Source organism: Stylophora pistillata, chromosome 2, assembly GCF_964205215.1.
Source record: "Stylophora pistillata chromosome 2, jaStyPist1.2, whole genome shotgun sequence".
NCBI classification, from domain to species: Eukaryota; Metazoa; Cnidaria; class Anthozoa; order Scleractinia; family Pocilloporidae; genus Stylophora; species Stylophora pistillata.
The window spans coordinates 56,326,258-56,348,481 of NC_142520.1; the positions used below are offsets into that span (position 1 = coordinate 56,326,258).

General features: G+C 39.7%; 2 protein-coding genes and 1 pseudogene across 2 annotated transcripts in view; 2 read left to right on the top strand and 1 right to left on the bottom strand.

Annotated features, from left to right (window-relative positions):
• The window catches only part of LOC148740538 (uncharacterized), an 18,882-nt gene extending 17,317 nt beyond the window's left edge, over window positions 1–1,565 (top strand). The window contains exons 16-17 of the mRNA XM_088748605.1: window positions 1–70; window positions 697–1,565. The exon at window positions 1–70 is cut by the window's left edge and continues 164 nt beyond it. Of these exons, the coding sequence (XP_088604731.1) occupies window positions 1–70; window positions 697–1,037 (411 nt within the window). The 3' untranslated portion in view covers window positions 1,038–1,565. The remainder of the gene's footprint in view (window positions 71–696) is intronic.
• LOC148740539 (uncharacterized) overlaps window positions 1–16,883 on the bottom strand; it is a 25,155-nt pseudogene extending 8,272 nt beyond the window's left edge.
• Window positions 6,967–22,224, top strand: part of LOC111345978 (uncharacterized) — a 25,952-nt gene continuing 10,694 nt past the window's right edge. Inside the window, 10 exon segments of the mRNA XM_088748603.1 lie at window positions 6,967–7,039; window positions 11,282–11,427; window positions 12,088–12,339; window positions 12,730–12,894; window positions 13,036–13,149; window positions 13,298–13,429; window positions 13,503–13,599; window positions 13,702–13,920; window positions 14,390–14,766; window positions 17,322–17,489. Coding sequence (XP_088604729.1) covers window positions 6,988–7,039; window positions 11,282–11,427; window positions 12,088–12,339; window positions 12,730–12,894; window positions 13,036–13,149; window positions 13,298–13,429; window positions 13,503–13,599; window positions 13,702–13,920; window positions 14,390–14,766; window positions 17,322–17,489 — 1,722 coding nt within the window. The 5' untranslated portion in view covers window positions 6,967–6,987.

Consider the following 22,224-nt stretch of genomic DNA (forward strand, 5'->3'; position numbering starts at 1 on the left):
AAAGGGGCGACAGTGACCATTGTCCGTGTGGGAAAATACATCTTTGGTGGATACACCAGCACGTCATGGAGTAAGTGCATGAGTGATCAAGTCTGCTTGCCTTTTCTCTTCGCTAAAATTAAAATCTGAGAATATATCTGGTCTCTTCCTTGAAAAACAAAAACAAAAACAAAAAAAGAAAACAAACAATCAAACAGGCCCTTTATGTTTCGAGTTGGTGTTTTTGTACGTGGAACGATAAAACTGTATAAAGTTCAAACCCCATGTTTAGATAAAGTATGTTATGTTATTTCACATCAAAACTAGACAACAAAGCATTCAGTTTAAGCATCCAAGAGCAACTGAAATGGCTAGGTGCGAAACAACACGCGTTGAAATACGTTGCTCTAATAAACGAGACTTGTAGTTTCTGGTATAACCTTAAAGGTAATTATTTCAAAATAATTGAAGCATCACAGTTGGAAATAGGTGAAATAACTGCATAAAAATGAATTATGTGATTAAAAATCCCATGATACTCAATCTGGAAAGTTACTAGATTAAAACATAGACGTGATTTTTCAGATAACACAGAACAGTCCTTATACTCGTAAAATAAAAAAAAGGAATAATGTGTCTACGGGAAAAAAAGCCGAGTGTGTATGGCTGTCTAAAACTTGAACAAAATATTTTTTTTAATTTTTCTCTCTGAATTAGCTTCCAGTTGTGCGTACCGGTACAGTTCATCGGCCTTTTTGTTCTCATTGGTTAACAAGCCAGGCTGGCGACCAGTGAAACTGTCTCAGACAGGAAAGTATAGCCAGACTTATAAGTATTCCATGTACAGTTGTTCTAGCTATGGACCCACATTTGGTGGAGGACGCGATATTTACATTGACGAGTACGCCATATCCAACACACATTCCTCTTCAGACCCTGGACACACCTACGGTCCGCCATCTGGCCACAGTTATGGCAGCTCCTTTGCCCAATCATTCCTGGCAGGAAGTCACTCTTTTCGACCTGATGAGATTGAAGTGTTTTATGAAACTACTTAAAGTGGACCAACTTCGGTGATACTACTCCTTGTCTCCATTTTCGAAAAAATAGTATTGTTGAACAGAAAAAATAGTAAAAATAGTATTGTTGAACAGATCGTCAGCTAATTTTGCTGAAATTATCCGAATATCAGCAACAGTGGTCAATAGAGGGTTAACATATCCTGAAAGAGTTTTAACCTCGTTCCCGGGGTCTCTCATCTTCCCGCCCCCTGGAGCTCCAGGGGGCGGGAAGATGGGAGACCCTGGGAACGAGGTTGAAAGAGCTTTTAGTTAAAAAAAATATCGAATACAATTCTGTTAGAAGTGATCAACCAATGTAAGGTTTTTTATCTTACTAATAACGCTAAAGAAAATTTTCAAAGGATGTTTAATTCCGGAATTAGCAGTGTGATTAAATAGCAAGTATTGTTCTTTGCCGGGATAGAATGAAGATAAGGAAAATAACAGATGATAAATTCGTAAACTTTGGAGTTTTAGGTTGGAAACGTTGCAGGCGAAAAAAAATTAAAATTTTGCAGACGACAATTTTTCCACAAGACTCTTTGTCTTGGAAAGAAAATTTATTAAGTGTTACCCCCGAATAAGCTCCTTGGTACCGGTGCGGCACCGCTTATTCGGAGATGAGGTACATACACAAAAGGAAAAATATTTAGACAAAAAAAAAACAGAGACGATAAATCAACTGTTAAGTACCCTAATAATCTGGATATATCAACAAAGTTGAAATGGTAAATTGGCCACCGTTACGATTACAAAAGCTGACGTTTTGAGCGTTAGCCCTTCGTCGGAGCGAGTAGAGGAATTGTGGGTTGTGTGTGCTTTTAAAGGCAGAAAATGGAGCTACGTTATTGGTGGGAACATTGCAACGAGAAAAACATGAATAAATTAGTGGAATGAAAAGCGTTAGTTGATCCCTGTGGGATTTAGACTACCGGTTTGAAAGATGAGCTTTTGTTCAAGATTTTTACGGCTTTCTGTGCTACCTAACTACAAGGCAAGACCGCAGATTGCAATATGTTAAGTACTCTAGCCTTACATACCCTTCATCGAGATCAGCAGTCAAATTCAAACACACTCCCTCTTCGAGATTGTGCACCTTTAAGAGTTGCAAAAATTTGCTTTCCTCTTCACGAGGAAATAACTGTATATTTCACCGACTCATTTTTTGCAATAAGTCCTACTGTCTGCATTGGCAAATAACCTTGTATACCCAAACACCAGTCTGCATACTCTCCATACTGTTCTCTATATATTTCCTATGGGGCTGACAAGGAGAATTTGTTCAACAATCAAGAGCTTACAATGTATATATGAAGTTCATATATTTTGAACTGCGGTATTAAATACGTATGATGCACGATCCTCGCAGTAGAGAGCGCTATTTATGCAATAGCGAAAATCAGACCTGAAAAAAATCAGGCCTGTACGGGATTCGAACCACTGACCTCTGCGATACTAGTGCAGCGCTCTACCAATTGAGTTAACAAGCCAACTGGGAGCAAGCCGTTAAGTTGATTCGTAATAAACCCGTGATGATAAATCAGATACAATGTTTATATGAAGTTAATATATTTTGAACTGCGGTATTAAATACGTATGATGCACGATCCTCGCAGTAGAGAGCGCTATTTGTGCAATAACGAAAATCAGACTTGAAAAAAATCAGGCCTGTACGAGAGCTCCTTTAATTGGTGATCATTTCCTTTATTCTCTTGACCTTGATATTTGATTCAGGGCTTAAACCAGATATGAATCACTCTTATGGGACAAAAGACTAATTTTCAACGTCATTGAACTGCTGAAAAAGTAACCTCAAGTGGAAACGTACGTGACATTTCTTACTCGAAATTCTTCGGTAGTGCGGCAGGCTGGACTCGAGGCATCAGCAGCCTCGAGGACCGAGTCACTAGACTGACCGCAATACCATGAACAAGGTCGCTTTTGTAACGAATGGTTCGGAGAAATCTGGCACTAGTTCTCACACAGACCTGGCACTCAGAAATTTCTAATAATTGAAACAAAATTTATGTTGTGAGTCGGCGATTAGCGTTCACATATTCCGTAACGTTGTCCCAAGCTAAGCTTTCGGCATATGAGAACCAACTTTCATGATCTCTTCAACTGCTCTCTCTGCTTTGGAATCACTGTTGTTTTAGAGAGGTTTTTTTTAGCACAGATGAGTTTAACTTGAAGCAACGGACCATTCAATACAACGGTTACAGTGTGTACAGGCAACGAATAGTGAACATTAATGCAAAACGGGACCTTCTTACCTCCACTCAGTAGTTTCTAGCAGATTTAAATGCAATTTTACCAGCTTTTACCTTCAGATACCAGCACTTTTAAACAAAGTGAGTTTAGCAATTAACTCAAATGAGGTGTTCTCGCTTTCTTGGTAGGCGCAGGTAACTCTGTTCGTACACAGATCATAAAGTTGTCAATATTTGCAGCTTTAGCGACCACGACTTCCCAAGCAAAAGCCCCCTTGCGAGGGTGGGGAGGGTTTTTTTTTTTTAATGCAAATTGTCACCTTCTGTAGTTATACACAGAAACCATTAGACAGTGTCCAGGTAACTTGCGAATTCGCGAGATTTGATCACATGCGTTGGTTTAATTACGCATTCGCTGGAACAGTTCTCCAGGACATTTCGTCGAAATCAGTGGAGATTTTGGTCCTTTGCTTCAGATTTCAGTGTCAGGTTGATAAGTTCATTACAGAACTATCTACAATACAGTTCTTCTTCAGATGTATCATTTCTTCGTACTCACCTGGTACTAGGAGGAAGTAATGGTCGCCTCCCGGTTAGCTCAATGGATAGAGCGCTGGACTGTTGTGCGGGAGGTCGAGGGTTCGAGCCCCGGCCGGACCAACACTCAGGGTCTTAATAATTGAGAAGAAATTGCTACCTTTCTATAACATCAAGAAATGGTTAGATATTCTAGTCTTCTCGGATAGGGATAAATAAATGGAGCTCCCGTCTCCTACAGGGTTGGGGTAGGAGACGTTAATTTCCCACACACGAGATTACTGTGTGATGGATGTCCTCCCCTGGGGTGGGATGGTTGGGATATTGGACGCACTTAATTTGGAGCCTCGCTCTGTTATGCGACCCTCACCATACTCTGGTGAAAGTGATTAAATAAATAAAATAAAACTTGCCGCATTCGCTGATGTAAGACTCTCAAGAAGATCCTTGGCCTGTTATGAGTCTGGAATAAAATGCCTAAGCTGTTATTTCCTGGAGAAACTGTTACCTTCTCTTAGCAGGCCTGCGAAACGCGGTCATTTAAAGCACGGTCTAATTACGGCTGCGGTTATATTTAATAAATATACTTACCTTGATTTTTTTTGTTTACTGATGGGTTATTTAAAATAAACAAAGTAATAATTTTTCAGTAGCATCTTAAGCTCTGTCACTGTTTATAACTGTTTCTAACGGTTCAGGGAAGGCGCCATTTGTTGGCCCATTCAGGATCGTTACCAAAGATTCTAGACATTCTTGACAAATTTCTGCAAAGTGCTGATCCCATCGATTGGCAAAAACAGTCAGTACATTATTAGAACTTGCCAATGTGGTCTGACGGTTTCAGAAAAATGCCTACGTTGCTTAAAAGATATACATACAAAGATGAGATGACGGATGTTTTTCTTTTCACTGACTGGAGATATGGTTTCGCCGATATATCGAGCGTATCCGAGAACGGACTAACGGATTAACGGATTAACGGATTAACGGATTAACGGATTAACGGATTAACGGATTAACGGATTCCCTTAACGGGGGTTAAGGGAATGCAGACCCTGACCTCACATATTAATTGGATATAATGCCTCTTATTAATCTCTGTAATAGATGTATTTGGACTTGAATCAAAGACACATTAAAAATTGGCCCGGCTTACTGTGCGAGGCTATGGGTAAATCGTTTCGGAAATGAAAAAAATTTTTTTCTTCCACACGGATGGAATACTCCGAAGATATCAGCACCATAGTTTATAATCAAGTTAATCTGATTTTTCAAGAAAGCATCTTACCTCCTTTCTTCTAGATCGGTCCATTTAACTCTTTACCCCCTAACATCAGTATTCATATTCTCTATACTGTTCTCAATACATTTCCTAAGGTGCTGACAAGGAGAATTTATTTAATGATCAAGAGATTATTTAGTTGGTGATCATATTCTTTCTTGTGATCTTTACTTTATGATGACCTTAATATGTGATTCGGGGGTGATATTGTAAGAAGAAATTAGATGCTAGTCATTCTTTTAGTTAAGAAACAAAGGCTCAATTTTGGAGATGATTATGAATTGCTAAAAAGGTAGTTTCAACAGGAAGTGTACCTTTACAAACATTTCCTGATCAAAATCCTTTAGTGCTGAGGCAGGGTACGTAGACTGCTTCTTTCCTGTAACAAAAATAATGACAAATTTTACATTCCAAAGATTCATGCAGTTATGTGTAAGCTATCTTTATTTGTTGCCCTCTGGGTCAAAGTCAAACACACTGAGAAGCCAGTTAAGGAGTCAAAACGAGCCAGAAGAAAAACAATGTTATTAACAAGATTAATAGATCATTACCAGTTTATACAAAGGCCCTCGAAAGATTGGAGCCCCTTTGGAGGTTGCTATCGATTAATCTTCGAAAATATCACAATAACTTGATCGTCTTCTCACGGAAGCAAATACATCGACTCGCGATTACTGCAGTGCCTATACTGACAGGAAAACTTTTCGCTTCCGGGTTTGACTGTAACTTCTTTAGAGATATTTTCCCAACCAATAAAAAACATGTTTGGGTTATTTACACATTGCGCTACTCTGTGAATCGTGCGGCAATGCGTGTTGTGCTGCTACTTGATGTTATTTCCCTCCAGGTCAAAATCAAACACTTAGAGGTGGAAAACGTGCATCGGTGAAATGGCATCGTTTGTGAAGTATGAAACACACGAGTACTTCCTTTTGATAGACATGATACTATGCTTTAGTAGGAAGCTACGTGATCTTACTGCCCTCTGGGTCAAAATACATTTTTGGAAAGTTGTAATACATGCTAGTCATTTCTGTTCTTAATTATCTTCATAGCTTGGACACGCACATTTTAAACTGTTGTTTTGAAATGACTATTGCAAAACCATAATCAAAGGCGACCAGTGTAATTAGTTACATTCAACATAAGCCTTTTGTCATTTCAACTAAACGTGTAAGTCACCTGCCAGCTACTTTTTAACTTCTTATTGCAAAGCAAAAAAGAATAAAACCGTAAAAGCTTCATACAGGCATTGAATTAATACCTCTTTCCTCCTTTTTATCTTATTTTCCACTGAGGCACATGATACTTTAGCACGATAAGGAAGAAAATTCAGTCTCAAAACAGAGTGAGACGATATTGTTCAGCTGTTGAGTACCTGTATGCTTTTACGTTCAGAGGTATCTGCCGTCAAATTCAGGCACGTTCCCTCTTCGAGATTCTGCATCTTGTAACAAAGGCATTTCATCAAGTGGTTCAAGATATGCTTTGCTATCAAATGATGTTATTTATTTGTAACATTTTTTACAAAGGGGATCTCGCTTTTGGGTGTGAATAACTTTCGAGAGGTTTTCCCAACTAAATAAAACAAATGGCTGAGTAATCTAAAAACTTTATCACTCTGTGAATCATGCGGTATGTGTATCATGCCGCTACGTGATGTTAATGCCCTCTGGGTCAAACTCAAACACCCAGGGGTGGAAAACGTGCGTCGGTGAAATGGCGTCGTTTGGGAAGTATGAAGCTTAAGAGTACTTCCTTGTCTTACACACGATACTTTGCTTATGTAGGAAGCTATTTTGGCCAACAAAAACTATGATCTATGTATAAATGCAAGAACTCACTTTACTGAATCATAGATCACAGATCACTGGTGCAAATCACAGCCATTTGGTCTGCGACGATAAATTGTTCAACTATGCTGATGCTGATTGTTTTCATCTCTGGAAATTTTTTATTAGCTGTGAAAGGTAAGACTGCATTAATCCTCCCAACACGATAAAGTAGCGAGTAAAAACCTCTGCATTTGGACAAAATTAAGATTAAAGGAAAATTATGACAGGAATTCTCCTACAAACTACGACTTGAAATATATTTAGTTTGAGTTTAAGTTGCCACCTTCTTTTGCAGTCCTCTTTTAAGGCTGTTAAGAAAGACTTGACTGCCGATCTCATTGTCGTATAGTCTAGTTTCTTGAAATATATTTTTTTGTTATTTCATTCACAAATTTGAGAGGGAAGGAAGCAGATAGTGAAGTAAAATCTTTTGGACCTACACCACACGTGTGGTGTTGTCAAACTTTGTCGATTTTAATATAAGCCACCAATGAAGATAATTTCATCTTTCGGACTGTTATAGCTTTGTATTTGTACAAGGTTCATTAACAAATACGTCAGAGCAATTTGAGAGAAAAAAAACATAGTTCCTGTACAGTATGTTACGGTCACTATTCTAGTCATTAAACTTCCTAAAAGTTTTAATTTTCTTTGCTCTGAAGACCGACTGTTTAATTGTTGTTTCGGGCAGGATCCCTAAATCATAAACTTTAGGAAAGCCCATGTATCAACATTTATATTCAAATATGATAATCAAAAACAAAATTGTTTTTTTTAGGGTTAGAGGGGGAAAGTCGTTTATAAAAGGAACTAAATGTAAGAATTTGGCTGTAAGTTTATTTAATGACGCGTTTGTAAAGAACTGTTAATCAATAAAACCTTTTATTAATAGATGACTAAAGTTTTACGACACCAGAAGTGTTTCCACACCGGAAGTCAGTTCTGTCGCTAACCAGTTTTACTCGCAACTAGAAGTGAAAGTACCTTCATTAATGTATTTTTGTGATATATCAAAACTTTTATTCATAAAGAACAGAACCTTACCCCAGTTAAGGCAAGTTTTTAGCTAGGATATATTAGACATTTGACGGCTAACATTGGCTCGCTTATTTGACGGTTAGCGGTAAAAATTATGCGTTTTTGACGGTTATCGGTTAACATTTTGGCCATTTGACGGTTGCATGACGCTTAACCCCAGCGCGACCCTCTTGGAGATTTTAGGAGGGATTACTTCTTAAATCACAAAACTTGCTTCGAAATATTTTTGCTAATAGCTAACGGAATGCCTCATTTACCATGTAGTAAATTTCTTTTCTTTTGAAATGAATGTTTAGAATTAATTTAAACTCTTGATTTTTACGTGAGATTTCTTCTTCACAAAACCTTCTTCGAAATGTTTTTGCCAAAAGCTAACGGAATGCTTCATTTACCATATAGAAAATTTCTTTTCTTTTGAAAGGAATGTTTAGAATTAATTTAAACTCTTGATTTTTACGTGAGATTTCTTCTTCACAAAACCTACTTCGAAATGTTTTTGCTAAAGGCTAACGGAATGCCTCATTTACCATATAGAAAATTTCTTTTCTTTTGAAATGAATGTTTAGAATTAATGTAAACTCTTGATTTTTACGTGAGATTTCTTCTTCACAAAACCTACTTCGAAATGTTTTTGCTAAAAGCTAACGGAATGCCTCATTTATCATATAGAAAATTTCTTTTCTTTTGAAATAAATGTTTAGAATTAATTTAAACTCTTGATTTTTACGTGAGATTTCTTCTTCACAAAACCTACTTCGAAATTTTTTTGCTAAAGGCTAACGGAATGCCTCATTTACTATATGGAAAATTTCTTTTCTTTTAGAAATAAATGGTTAGACTTAATTCGAAGACTCCTCAAAGTTTAGCTTACAGTGAGAGGCTATGATTAAATCCTTTCAGAAATGGAAAATTTGGTTCGTTCCTCATGGAGGTAAAGAAATAATAAAGAATGATCGAGCTTGATAACCACACTTCCCTTTATGAATGGGCAATTATAGGGTAAGGTTTTTTTTTCATCTTTCATCCGCATCAAGTCGTCTCAATGTTTTGGTTCTTCCCTCATCACGTGTTAGAAACTCAAATTGGGATCGGTCGTGTTCATACCACTTCCTTGTCTAAAAAACCCTTCGCATAAAAGAATAGGTCTTACCATAAAAAAATATTTTGATTACTGTATTTTGTGAATAATACAGTTATATACAGTCAAGCGATGTTAAGTCATGTTTCTTGTCCTCTTGCTCAAACTTAAACAAAACGAAATGTAAGTCGCGTGGCAAGTAGTCCATAAGTAGACCCCGTAAGTCGTGTGGAATGTCGTGTCTAATTTTTTAGTTTCTGCTTAAACTACTCCTTGGATTAACAGTTGCTTGACTCCAGCTCCAGTTATCTTACGAAACACCAAAATACAAACTTAATACAGAAAATGAAAGCTACTCGGTTGTATCTTCCTCAAGAAAAAGTTACCACTTTGACATGTATATATGTATAGGCACGTTATAAGACTTCTATTTCTCCTCCAGAGCCGTAGTTTTTTCTGAATGGTTACGGTTACGTCTGCAAGACTTCAAAGCTGAAATGCTTTAACGTTCTCACCAAATTCTTCTCACCAGTATCTATGGAAAACAAATACGGTATATATTTTAACGCAACCGCTTGCGCTGCATGAAGAACATCAGCTTGTAAAACATAGTTATCCTAATTCACCTGGTAAGGTCAAAATGTTAAAATGAAAAAATTAACAAATCTGACTGCAAAGTCTAGCTTTCATCTACAAGTAGAAGTGATCTGCATTCTCTGTTGCACAAGCTTCCTCTAGGAAAATATTTACCTTCGTATTAAGGGACACAATCATGCAACTGCGAGACAGGAAAACTATATGGCCCAAATGGAATAGTTTTCGAAGCGTCGAAAAACTAGTTTTTCCCTAATCAATTCATGAAAAAAATAAAGAGAAAAATCTCCTTGTATCTTTGGAAAACAAATATGATATACATTTCAACGTAACCTCTTGCGCTGCATGAAGAACATCACCTTGTAAAAGATAGTCTTCCTAATTCACCTGATAAGGTCAAAATGTTTAAATGAAAAAATTAACAAATGAACAAATCTGACTGCAAAGGCCTACGCTGGGACCTTAAGTTGCCTTAAGTCGCCTTAAGTCGCCTAAAGTTGCTTAGATTTGCCTTAAGTCGCTCTTGGGTACGAAATGTTAGAAGGGTTCCACCCATCCCAATTGACCCCATTCGCCCCACTCTAATCACATTGTGTTTATTGCAAGGGATTCTGTAAATATTGTATAAAATCGCTTTAAGTCGCCTTGAATCTCCTAAAGTCGCAACGGTTTTTGTACTGATTTGCTTAAGTCGCCTTAAATCGCCCAAAGTCGCCCAAAGTTAGAAAGAGAGTCTCAAGCACTCTTAACAACAAACGTGTCTAGTTACAATGATAAGGCTGAGATCGGACGTCAGCATTATCAGGCGCCCCTGGCAGCCGCTTCAGTCCATGTAACGATCTCACCTTCCCTCCCATCCCACCCCAGGAGAGGACATCCACCAGACAGTAATCTCGTGCGTGGGAAATTAACGTCTCCTACCCCTAACCCTGCAGGAGACGGGGCCTACGGTTTATTCGTCCTTATCCGAGAAGACTAGAATATCTATCCATTTCTTGATATTATAGAAAGGTAGCAAATTCTCCTCACTTATTTTAAGACCATGAGTATTGGTCCTGCGAGTTAAGTTACGGCGACTTAAGGCCCCAGAGAAGGCCTCCGCAAAGTCTTCAACCTCGTTCCCAGGGTCTCTCAACTTTCCGTCGCCTGGAATTGATCTGCATTATCTGTTGGATAAGCTTCTATAGGAAAATATTTATCTTTGTATTAAGGGACACAATCATGCAACTGCGAGACACTGAAAACTATATGGCCAAATGGAATAGTTTTCGAAGTGTCGAAAAACAAAAAACAAGTTGATAATGGTCAGGCAAAACGAAAGCTGACATCAACTAAGCCAGTAATGACGCAAAGTAAAAACAGTGACCCTTGAAAGCGGTGAAAATAAGAGCAACCAAATCGAGATTGATTTCAGTTTTGCATCTAATTTTTTGATAGGGTGCCGCGCATACAAAGTTAACTAAAAAACTAGAACTATTCTGGATAATCGACATAACGCAATTGAAAATTGCTCTAAGATCAAAGAGTTAAGGGATGGAGACGTACCCTTACATGTTCGTCAAATCAGTAACTTTAATATGCGTTGTCTTTTCTGTCTGAACTTCTAAGTCACGTACGTTACAATGCCAACTGGTTCTTTTGATAAAGACACATCTCCTTACCTGTAGGTAACACTCTCCAAACTGGCAGGCTCAACATTTCTCAGACTCTGCAGGGTTGGAGCTGCAGCAGTGCGTGTTCACCTTCTCAACACTGCCGACTGCCTCGTTGCACAAACGTTGTATTCCCCAAGACATTCACTGGATCGGGGACGGTAAGTACTGTACTAGTCGGTGATCCGGAACACTTCAAGGCACCATCCAACACCGCAATGTAGTAATGAAAGATCTTCGGTCGAGCAACACTCTGGGAATATTAGCGTCTTTCCACTCGATCGATGTCATTTTTTGATCAATCTCTAGGTGGACTCGATTTTGTTCATCCCGTAACTTTGTCGACTAAATCTATTCCACTTTACTTCTCCCCACATGAAATACGTTTCTTGTTTTACCTGAGCTCACCAGCTCGTGTCTCGCTTTAAGAGGTCAGCGTAATCAGCTGATCTTCTCCTAACTCGGTTGCCACAGCGCCAACTGTGACCACATTTCCCTGGATAGCATTCATAGTATCCTAATAACTTCAGTTTGTGTTTTGACGTAAGATATTCCGTCGTAATTAACACTCTATTTGGCACCGTAAATTAAAATTTCAGAGATTAAGAACGGGCATCGAAAGACAAATTAGAGACAATGAACTTTGAAGCTTTGGAATCTGAAAAGGCGAGACACCTCTGGCACGTACGCTCCAGAGAGCAGCACGATACGTGGACTATTTGAGAGGGTTGAGTTATTTTGTTTGAAATACGTGTACAGGTTAATCTCATTATCATCAAGTAACTGATAATGCCTTGCGCGCCCTGGCTTCAAAATTGCAGGTTAACGTTCACGTGACGGTCAGCCATGGTGAAGCGTTCTCACGCGTCCATTCACCGTCAGCTATGTGGGTTAAGTCGGTTACTACACGTGACTTTGAAGTGTGTGCTCGTGAGTCAGGCATTGGATCAAATGGTACAGGAATCGTCAACTGGTTGGCTTTCCAAGATCATCCACAAATGACGCGTGGTAGTGTTTATTTTAATGGAATATGGACAACAGAAACTAAGTGTGACAAAGTTACCTTCTCGAAGGTAAGAAGAAATAACGAAATAACTAAATAGAACTCTAAGGTCAAACCCCTCTGAGCGTCTAATACCCTAATGAGAAAGACTTTAGACCAACTTGCAAAGTGAATCCCGCCTACTTCATGTGGAACACATATCCATGCTCATTTAAACAGGCCACTCAATGCTCAGAAATTTCGGTAGTGGGTTGTAAAGTCCAGACCTTGCAAGGTAAAGAAAGGAAGATTTAGGAAAGATTTCGAGCTTTTCGCTCTCAGCCAATGAAAGACAAGATATCCAACATATAAACCTTTACCTTGTGGCCATGATATGTTGTCTAGCTGAATGATTTTTATTGGATCTAAGGTGAATTTACTCCATAGACATAAATTCATATATGATCCAAAAACATTGCAGAGTTTTCTTGGAGGACCATCCATGTTTGTGTCAGCTAGGTACACACGTGACACAAAGCCAAAGGACGCTATGTATGTTTGGTTGGAAAATGTAAATTCCAGAAGTTTCGAGGTGTGCATCCGGGAGTTCCTGCCCTTCGATGGAAAACATCGAGACACCATTGTGGTAAGAGATACATCTACTGTAGTTTTTATGGGTGAGTGTGTAAGCCAACTTAGCTGTTTTCTTTTTTGTTTTGTTTTTTCTAGTCTGATAACCTTATACTTTGTTTGACGGCAACTCATGCTTTGCATTCATTTATTCCAGGACTGGTTTGCATTTGTTGGCAATGGCTCTGAATTTAATTTTACGCTGTCAGGAGAAGCAGATTTTCCAAATAGTAACCCGCCAACGGCTGAAGACAATTATGGTTTTTGTCAAGTGAGTGAAATCTAGTCTCGTTTACTATGAAGTTTGAGGAGCTATTTCAAGGTAAAAAAAAAACGTTCGTTTTCAAAACAGAGCTGAGCTACATAGTACCATACAGATTTTCTCTCCTATAAATTTGTTCTCTCTTTAATTTTTACAGGAGGTGCAGTTCAACACAACCTTTTATGCCTCACCTGTTGTCCTTGTGTCTGTGCATCATTTGTACAACCATCAAGTCAGCATGAAAAGCCTTGTCTTACCCAAAAATAACATCATATCAGCCTGGATTGAGGTAAATGATCGCTCTGATTTTATGATTGTTATTCTGCTGCTGTTTTAACTTGTGCTCTCTGGTCTCTGTGTAGGAAGTTAGCCTCACATCCATGAGGATTTGTGTCAAAGACTTGAGTGGAACAGGAAGCAAACACGACCATCTGTCTGTTAGCTACGTCGTTATTGGAGGTTTGGGTTCAACTTGAATGTATCAGTGCAATTATTTGATATCATTGCTTCCGTATCTTTCTTTAATTTTGAGTTAAATATCATTTTGCTTCATATTCACAGACCTCAATCCCTGTCTAAATGTGTTCTGCCCATCATTCGGAGTCTGCAAAACCTACAGTGCCCATGAAGCTCGCTGTGTGTGTAACGACAACTGCCCGTCGTATCAAGATCCAGTCTGCACGGAAAATGGAACGACATATGACAATGAATGCCTGTACAAATTGAGCTTCTGCAAGGGACTGGACAATAATACCTTGTATCATCCTGGCAGCTGTGAGGGTAAGGCCTTATTACTATGAGAAGGAACTTCGTCTTTCATTTACAAGACACACAAAATACGTATGATGCTCGATCCTCGCAGTAGATAGCGCTATTTATGCAATAGCGAAAATCAGACCTGAAAAATATCAGGCCTGTACGGGACTCGAACCACTGACCTCTGCGATACTAGTGCAGCGCTCTACCAATTGAGCTAACAAGCCAACTGGTAGCAGGCCGTTAAGTTGATTCGTAATAAACCCGTGAAAGTGATAAATGAGATACAATGAATATATAAAGTTCATATCTTTTGAACTGAATATATGAATATATGAAGTTCATATATTTTGGCTTCATATATTCATTGTATCTCACACACAAAAAAGTTAGGATTTTCAAATACATTGAAACCTCCGGAAACTTGCATGAGATATAACAGGAAAAAATTGGTTACTACTGGTTTAAAACTTGAGCGTTTCCAATCTTACAGGCTTTCCAATCATTCATGGTCGGGTTAAGCTCTTTCGAGTTCCCAAATGGTCAGACTCAAGCTGCAAAATAGTGGTATTCCCACCATACCGCTTCTATCCGAATAAAGAAGTTCAAGTGCAGATCACCCTTAGTCATATGAACCTGAATGACTCCGACACGGTGCATCATGCTATCACATTTTGGACAGAAAAAGTCAACAATCAAAATTTTACAGTCTGCGCAATGCAATCTGGGAGGAATGGAAACAACTTCAATCCTTTCGCCACCATTGATTGGATGGCGTACCAAGGAGCACCCCCCGAGGGAATGACGGGAAGAATCAAGATGACAAAATGGTGGTCAGTAACGAATTGTGCAGATGTGACGTTTCAAAAGGTAAGTTACTATTAAAATAGTTGTATGTATCCAGATAATTGTTTTATTCATCCGGGTTCATTCTCGTCTCATTGGCTTAAATGAGGATGAAAACGTGCGAAATTTGCAAGAAGGTATCGCGCTTCATACATTCCTCACACAACACGCCTAGTCGGCATATTTCGGACAATATCGGCGACAACTTTCCCAAACAAGTGAAAATGTGTGAAATGCAGACTTTCGTGTTCTCGATTTGACGTCACATTATCCACTAGAGCCATTCCTCTTTAAACTCGGTCGTGGGGCAAGATGGCAGCCGATTTTCTGCATTTTGACTAGGCACAGAAAATTAAAGATTTAAGCAAATTAAAAAATTTTTGCACAGAAATACTCCAAAAAATAAGCTTATTTCGTTAAGCGAAAAAAGTTTTGGGTTTAGGTGCACTTTAAAAGCAAAGTAATGCTGATCTCAGCTGGGCAAAGGACACTTGCCCTGATCCATGACATGGTAGTCGCATAGCTTTCGCCCTTCTTTGTAGCAACTAGCTCAGCAAGTCTATTTTGGTATCGTTCACATTCCACCGCCATTTTACCTGTCGTGCTAAAAATAATGGCGTGAATGTAGTGTTGGGAGTTGTACGACTCGCTTAGGAAAATTAACCAGAGGTACTAGGAATCTGTACTTTTCTTTAATTCTCTTACAAAAGAGTTGACTTCTACCACATTGACGCTTTCTTTCTCTCTCCTCTAGCGAGAGGTACCAACACTTTAGGAAAACCGTAGACATGTTTGGGTTAGCTGACTGTAAGAGTTTCCATGGTGTAACCGTTATTTTGCAACGGGGGAAATTGGGTGGGTCGCTCCGCAGTACTTGGCGAGCACCAAGGAACTAATTAAACGCCAACGATCGAGCTGCGCACAGGAATCGAGCGCGCAAACAGGAATTTCGGTGTGTGCAAAACTCAAGGTCAGTTTTACCAACCAAAACAACACCACCTATGAAACTGATTATTCTCAACCATAACAAGCGATTAAAATGTCTGACACGGTAAAAAGGAAATCCGCGAACTGAGTCAAGTTCAAGTACACACTAAAAATAAAAGATCAAAACTATAAAACTACCAAAATAACACGTAGGCAAAAAAGGCAAGGCTTAACAAAACAAAAAGCGAAACTGAAAAAGCCTCAAAATAACGCATTCCAACTCACTTTACAACAGTAGCTTGCTCTACTTCTAACACACGGCTTGCGTACTGACGCTTCTTCTCTGTTTCGTGCTGCCTGAATGTCTGGTCTGGATCCATATCGCTATAGGTGTCTGCATTTGGGTGGCACACTCTCACATCAGAAAAAGCCGACCTCTGCCTCTCCCAGAATTCCCCAGCAACTATATCCAGTCGTGCATTAGGGTCGGTGTTAGCTCCCCTATTCAACTCTTCTCCTGAAATGTCTTGCAAAACTGGTTCGATTTCAACACCATTTCAACAATATTGCATATCATGCGAAGCAGTTTCGGCTCCAAATCTCTCAATTCATTATGGCACTGTACGATAAATCTGCCCCGTTTGCATATCGTAGCATGATCCACAATGAAGATGTCCCCGCAAACACAAAGAGAGGGCGTATCAGGAACTTCTCAGTCGTTGCCCGAGCTTCACAGCGTCTCGAAACTTAGTCTTGTTTAAAATCAAAATTCATATCTTTAATTGGCAAAACAGTAAGCCAACTAGAAGCACCCTTCTGAGTGGCAAGGTCCACAGCTCTCAAATCAGAAATCGAGCGCTTCACCTCATCAAGTTTTTACTTCAAATACTGATTTTTCATTTGGCGCATCTCCCGTTGCCCAACGTGTATTTCATTTTCGTCTGGTGGCTCATGCGCCTGTAATTCTGTTTTTAAACATGTTGGGCTAATGGACCAGCGATATTAGCCGATGCTACATACTCTATGGCCGCTACTTGACACGGATTTATTAGGCCCAAGCCTAACATTCTCGCTGGCAGCGCCAGCAGCTCGCGTTCACCTTGTGTACATTTGTGACGTGTAATAGACGGTATTAGGGAATCAGCTATTGCACGCTTCAGAGGTGCGAGTAGATCCTATCTGTCAGGAAGAATTCTCATAAAGTACGCCCAGTGGTGTTTTAATCTAAAAGCAAACACTGGGTAGTAAGCCAGCTGGGGCTGCGACAGAGCAAACTTAGCACATTTTGTCACCTGCCCTACCCATTCCGAGACTTTATCGTTTACGCACTGCTCAAGATAAGACCTGGAGCCCATAATAATAATAATGATAATAATAATAATGATAATAATAATAATGATAATAACAACAATCTTTATCATTATTATTATAACTATAACGATAATGATGATAATAAAAAGATGCTCGGTAAAAACGGTTAACACAGACTGCAATTTTCTAAAATTTGACATCATTTTAATAGTTGATCCCACTGCAAATTAATAATGATTCAGATGACTTTGTAAAGATCAATGCAGACCAAACTCAATTTAAAAAAATCTGCCAGAATTTAGTCAGATTTGTGATGAAATTGTGTATTTCCATGTGTTTAGGACAAGTTTAAGGATACACCAGTTGTTCTTGTGACATCTGATCACCAAAGAAGTGGAAAGAAACACGACGCTGCGTTGATCTGGACAGAAGATGTGACAACGGACTCGTTCAAGGCTTGTTTGCGGGAACTGCAAAACTTTGACGGCAAACATCAAGACATTTATGTGGTATGTGATATGCTTTCTCTTTGCTTTAAAATCAATGAAGCTCTGAGATTGAGGATATTTTCTTCAGTCTCACCAGGGTATCAGCTTAATTCAGTATTATGTTACGGTATTTTCCAAACCGCCAGAAAGATATAACTCGTACAACTCAACTACTTTATTGACTGACGTAATAACTACGAAGCGATATCGACAACCAGTACAATAACTATCTTTTTCACTTAGCTACGGAGCGATATAAATACTAATACAATCAGTGTCCTTATAACTTAGAGCCCTTTACAAATAATATCACTTAAATCTCAGTGTACTACCGCACAACTCACAGTTCTCTTGAAAATCTTTAACAAAATGTCGACGTCCGTAATTCTTTCTCTCATGTAGCCTTCCACACGGCTTTCAATTCCAGTAAACAACTCTGTCCGGCTCTCGCTCCTCTGGGCTCTTCGCAACAGCAGTTATAGCTCACTAAAAGGCCTTCCTCTTTAAGCTAGCGTGACTCCTTATATATCTTTCAGAAAAGTTCTAGAATGTTCTAGAGATCTGTAATATTGCTATTTTTAGAAACATTACACTATGATTACATCATAACAAAAATATGTTGAGTCACGGTTCTAGAAGGTTCTCCTTAAAGTTCTCGCTTAGTCATCATGACTAAATGTTCTAGAAACTTCTTCGTTCTATTTTTAATAATTACGTAACGCAACACACTCTAGAAAAATATGGGCGCTCTCCATAACACCCTCCCCCTTCGAGAAAAGAAAGTTTGCAAAGCTTTCTTGCAAAGCTCAAAGTCTCGAGAGGCAGTCTGCAATAACATTATCCTTTCCTTTTATATGTCGGATGTCCAAGACATACTCCTGCAGCACTAAACTCCACCTCAACAATCGCTGATTCTTGCTCTTTAATTTGTGAAGAAATACGAGGGGATTGTGATCGCTGTACACAACAACGGGCAAATTTGAGGAACTAACATAAACTTCAAAATGTTGAAGAGCTAACAGCAGTGCTAAACATTCCTTTTCGATGGTGGAATAGTTCCTTTGACTTTTGTTAAACTTCTTCGAAAAATAACAAACCGGGTGTTCTACACCTTCATCATCCTCTTGTAACAACACAGCACCAGCGGCAACATCGCTTGCATCAACAGCCAGCTTGAACGGTGAAGAGAAATCAGGCGCTGTTAAAACAGGGGCACTCTGTAACATGGCTTTCAGCTCCTCAAAAGCCTTTTCACACTGGTCACTCCAATTAAATTTCTCCTTCTTGCTGAGCAGTTTTGTCAATGGCTCTGTGACGGTTGCAAAGTTAGAGCAAAACCTTCGATAATAACCAGCCATACCAAGGAAACGCATCAGTTGCTTTTTGTTTTCTGGTCGTGGAAACTTGATTATGGCTTCGACCTTGGCGTTAACTGGCTGTACTTGTCCTCGTCCGACGACATGTCCCAAATACGTCACTTGTGCTTGGCCAAACTCGGTTTTGGAGAGATTGATTGTTAATTTGGCCTCGCTCAACTTCCTGAAGAACTCACGGATAGTTTCTAGATGTTTCTCCCAAGTTTCACTATAGATGATTACATCATCAATATAGGCTTCACAATCCTCAAGGTTGGCGATGACTTTGTTAATGAGACGTTGGAAGGTAGCAGGAGAATTTTTCATACCAAAGGGCATGACCTTGTATTGGTAGAGTCCTTCTGGAGTTACAAATGCTGATATCTCCTTAGCGCGATCTGTTAACGGTACTTGCCAGAATCCTTTGAGAAGGTCAAATTTCGTTACATACTTTGCCTTTCCCAGCTTATCGATACAATCATCCATTCTTGGGATTGGAAAGGTGTCTGTCTTAGTCACACTATTAACTTTCCTGTAATCGGTACACATCCGATAGCTCCCATCCGGTTTAGGCACGAGTATACATGGAGAACTCCAACTACTGCTGCTTGGTTCAATAAAATCGTTCTCCAACAAATATTTTACCTCTTCTTTGAGATACTGTTGTTTTCTCGGATTCAGCCTGTATGGGTGTTGTTTAACAGGAGCAGCATCACCGACATCCACGTCATGGTAAATCTGATTTGTCCTAGATGGTACATCAGGGAACAGGTCACTATACTTTTCAAGTAGCTTCTGTAGGTCTTGACGTTGACTCTCTTCAAGGTGTGACAGCTTGGAGTCCAAATTCTTTAGCACATCGGAGTTGGTGAGTTTTGATGCGTCAGTAGGACTGAGATGACTACTACTAAACTCACTACTTAAGTCTTCGGGCTCAGAAATAACTACATTAACGTTTAGGGGCTCTTTAACTACATTATTATCTCTCTCTACGTAAGGCTTTAACATGTTAATATGACATAATTGCGTCTGCTTACGCCTATCTGGAGTAACTACTATGTAATTAAGGTTATTCAACTTCTTCTCAATAACATAAGGACCAAAAAATCTAGAATACAATGTGTTACCGGGCACTGGCAACAATGCAAGAACCTTTTGACCTGGCTTAAAACTACGTTCTACAGCGTCTACATCATACTTCTTCTTCATTAACCTCTGAGAAGAACTAAGATTGTCTCTAGCTAGTTCACAAGCTCTAAATAACTTAGTACGAAAGTCTGAAACATATTGTAAAAGATTAATAGACTCACTACTGCTTGACAATAATTTCTCCTTAAGCAGTTTAAGAGGCCCTCTCACAGTGTGCCCAAATACGAGCTCAAACGGACTAAATCCTAGGGACTCCTGGACGGACTCGCGTGCCGCAAACAGCAATAGGTGGATTCCCTCGTCCCAATCTTTCTCTGTTTGGAAACAGTAGACTCTCATCATGTTCTTTAAAGTCTGGTGCCATCTTTCAAGAGCTCCTTGACTTTGAGGATGGTACGCGGATGATCTATACTGTGCGATTCCAAGCTCGTGCATTACTTGTTGAAAAATACCAGACATGAAATTAGAACCTTGGTCAGACTGGATAGCGCTAGGAAGACCGACCAGCGTAAAAAACTTCGTTAAAGCTTTGACGATAGTCTTGGCTTTGATGTTTCTCAGGGGCACGGCTTCAGGAAATCTGGTGGACGCACACATGATGGTTAACAAGAACTGATTTCCAGACTTCGTTCTTGGTAGCGGTCCGACGCAATCAACAATTACACGGCTGAATGGTTCTTGAACGGCTGGCAGAGGCTGCAGTGGCGCTTTTGGAATGGTTTGGTTTGGTTTCCCAACCATCTGACAGGCGTGACATGACCTACAGTACTCAGCTACATCTTTTCTCAGGTTGGGCCAATAGAAATTATTCAAGATCTTCCTGTGAGTTTTGTTCACACCTAAATGGCCAGCCAGGGGAGTCTCGTGTGCCATACTTAAAATGTCTTGCCTGTAAGTTTTCGGGACAACAACCTGGTACTTAACAGCCCATTCGTCCTCAACTGGGACATCGAGCGGTCTCCACTTTCTCATTAGCACTCCATTCTTTGTAAAATAACAGGTGGGGTTCTGTGATACTTCGTTTTCACTGACGCTTCTTGAAAACAACGGCGAAATTTCTGGGTCTTCACGTTGTCCAGCGATGAGCTGAGAGGTCGACATCTTCTCAGACTGATCTGTTAAATTCTTCTCAGGTAGGATTTCTGTTGGTTCAGAAGGGGAGGGACTTGGCTGCTCATCCTCAAAAACTCGACTGATAAAGGTGTCCGCTAAGGCAATTTCTTCATCGCTGGTTTTCCTCTTCTTGCTCATGGCTCGCGTTACTACACATGCAGGATAAAGACCAGGAATTATCTTCTCGACGGGGTCTGGAGACTTTTCTGAACTAGGCTTCTCTGTAACGACAGCATTAATGACCACTTTGTCTCCTGCAAGGTCATTTCCAAGGATAAGATGTACTCCATCGAACGGCAATGTTGATTGTATTCCAACTTTCACAGGACCAGACACAAGATTTGACGACAGAAAAACTGTATGGAGCGGTACTGGGGTATACTCGGAACTGATTCCTCTGATTAAAACACTTGCACCAGTGGACGATTTCTCAGAAAACAACAACGTGTCACTTAATAGCAAAGACTGTGAGGCTCCAGTGTCTCTTAGAATCTTGATCGGTACTGAATCTGTCATATCGCGGGATAATGATACTGAGCCATCGTGGATAAAGGGCTGGAACATATCCATGACAGATTTAGACGAACCACTGACGTCATTTGTAGAGATTGTCTGGGTCTTCTCTCGAGAAAATCGCGGAGGTGTACATTCACTTTCAGAAAATGAAGGCGACGGCTTGGCAACAAATCCGTTGGGCTTCGATTCCACACCATATTTTTGCGCAGGTCTCCACTTTTCTGGGCAACTGGAAATCAGATGACCTTCTTTTCTGCAATAATAGCAGGTTGGTGGCTTGATGGGCTTATTTGGAACAAACCTGTTTTGTCTTGGCGAGGTGGAGCTGGAACGATTTGTAAAATGGTTACCAGGGTTCTGTTTGGGAGGTGCTCCGTCATTCTGTTTACTCCGCTGGCTTCCAACCCATCGTGATACGGAGGGAGGCTGAAATCTACTGTTAGGCTGACGGGGCTTTTCCATGAAGTTCACTTTGTGACTCAGCGAAAATTCATCTGCTAACCGTGCAGCGTCTTCCAACGTTTCTGCTCTTTGCTCGTTAATGAACGTTCGGACATCACTATGAATGCACCTCTTAAATTCTTCCACTAATACCAACTGTCTTAACTTATCGTGACTCTTAT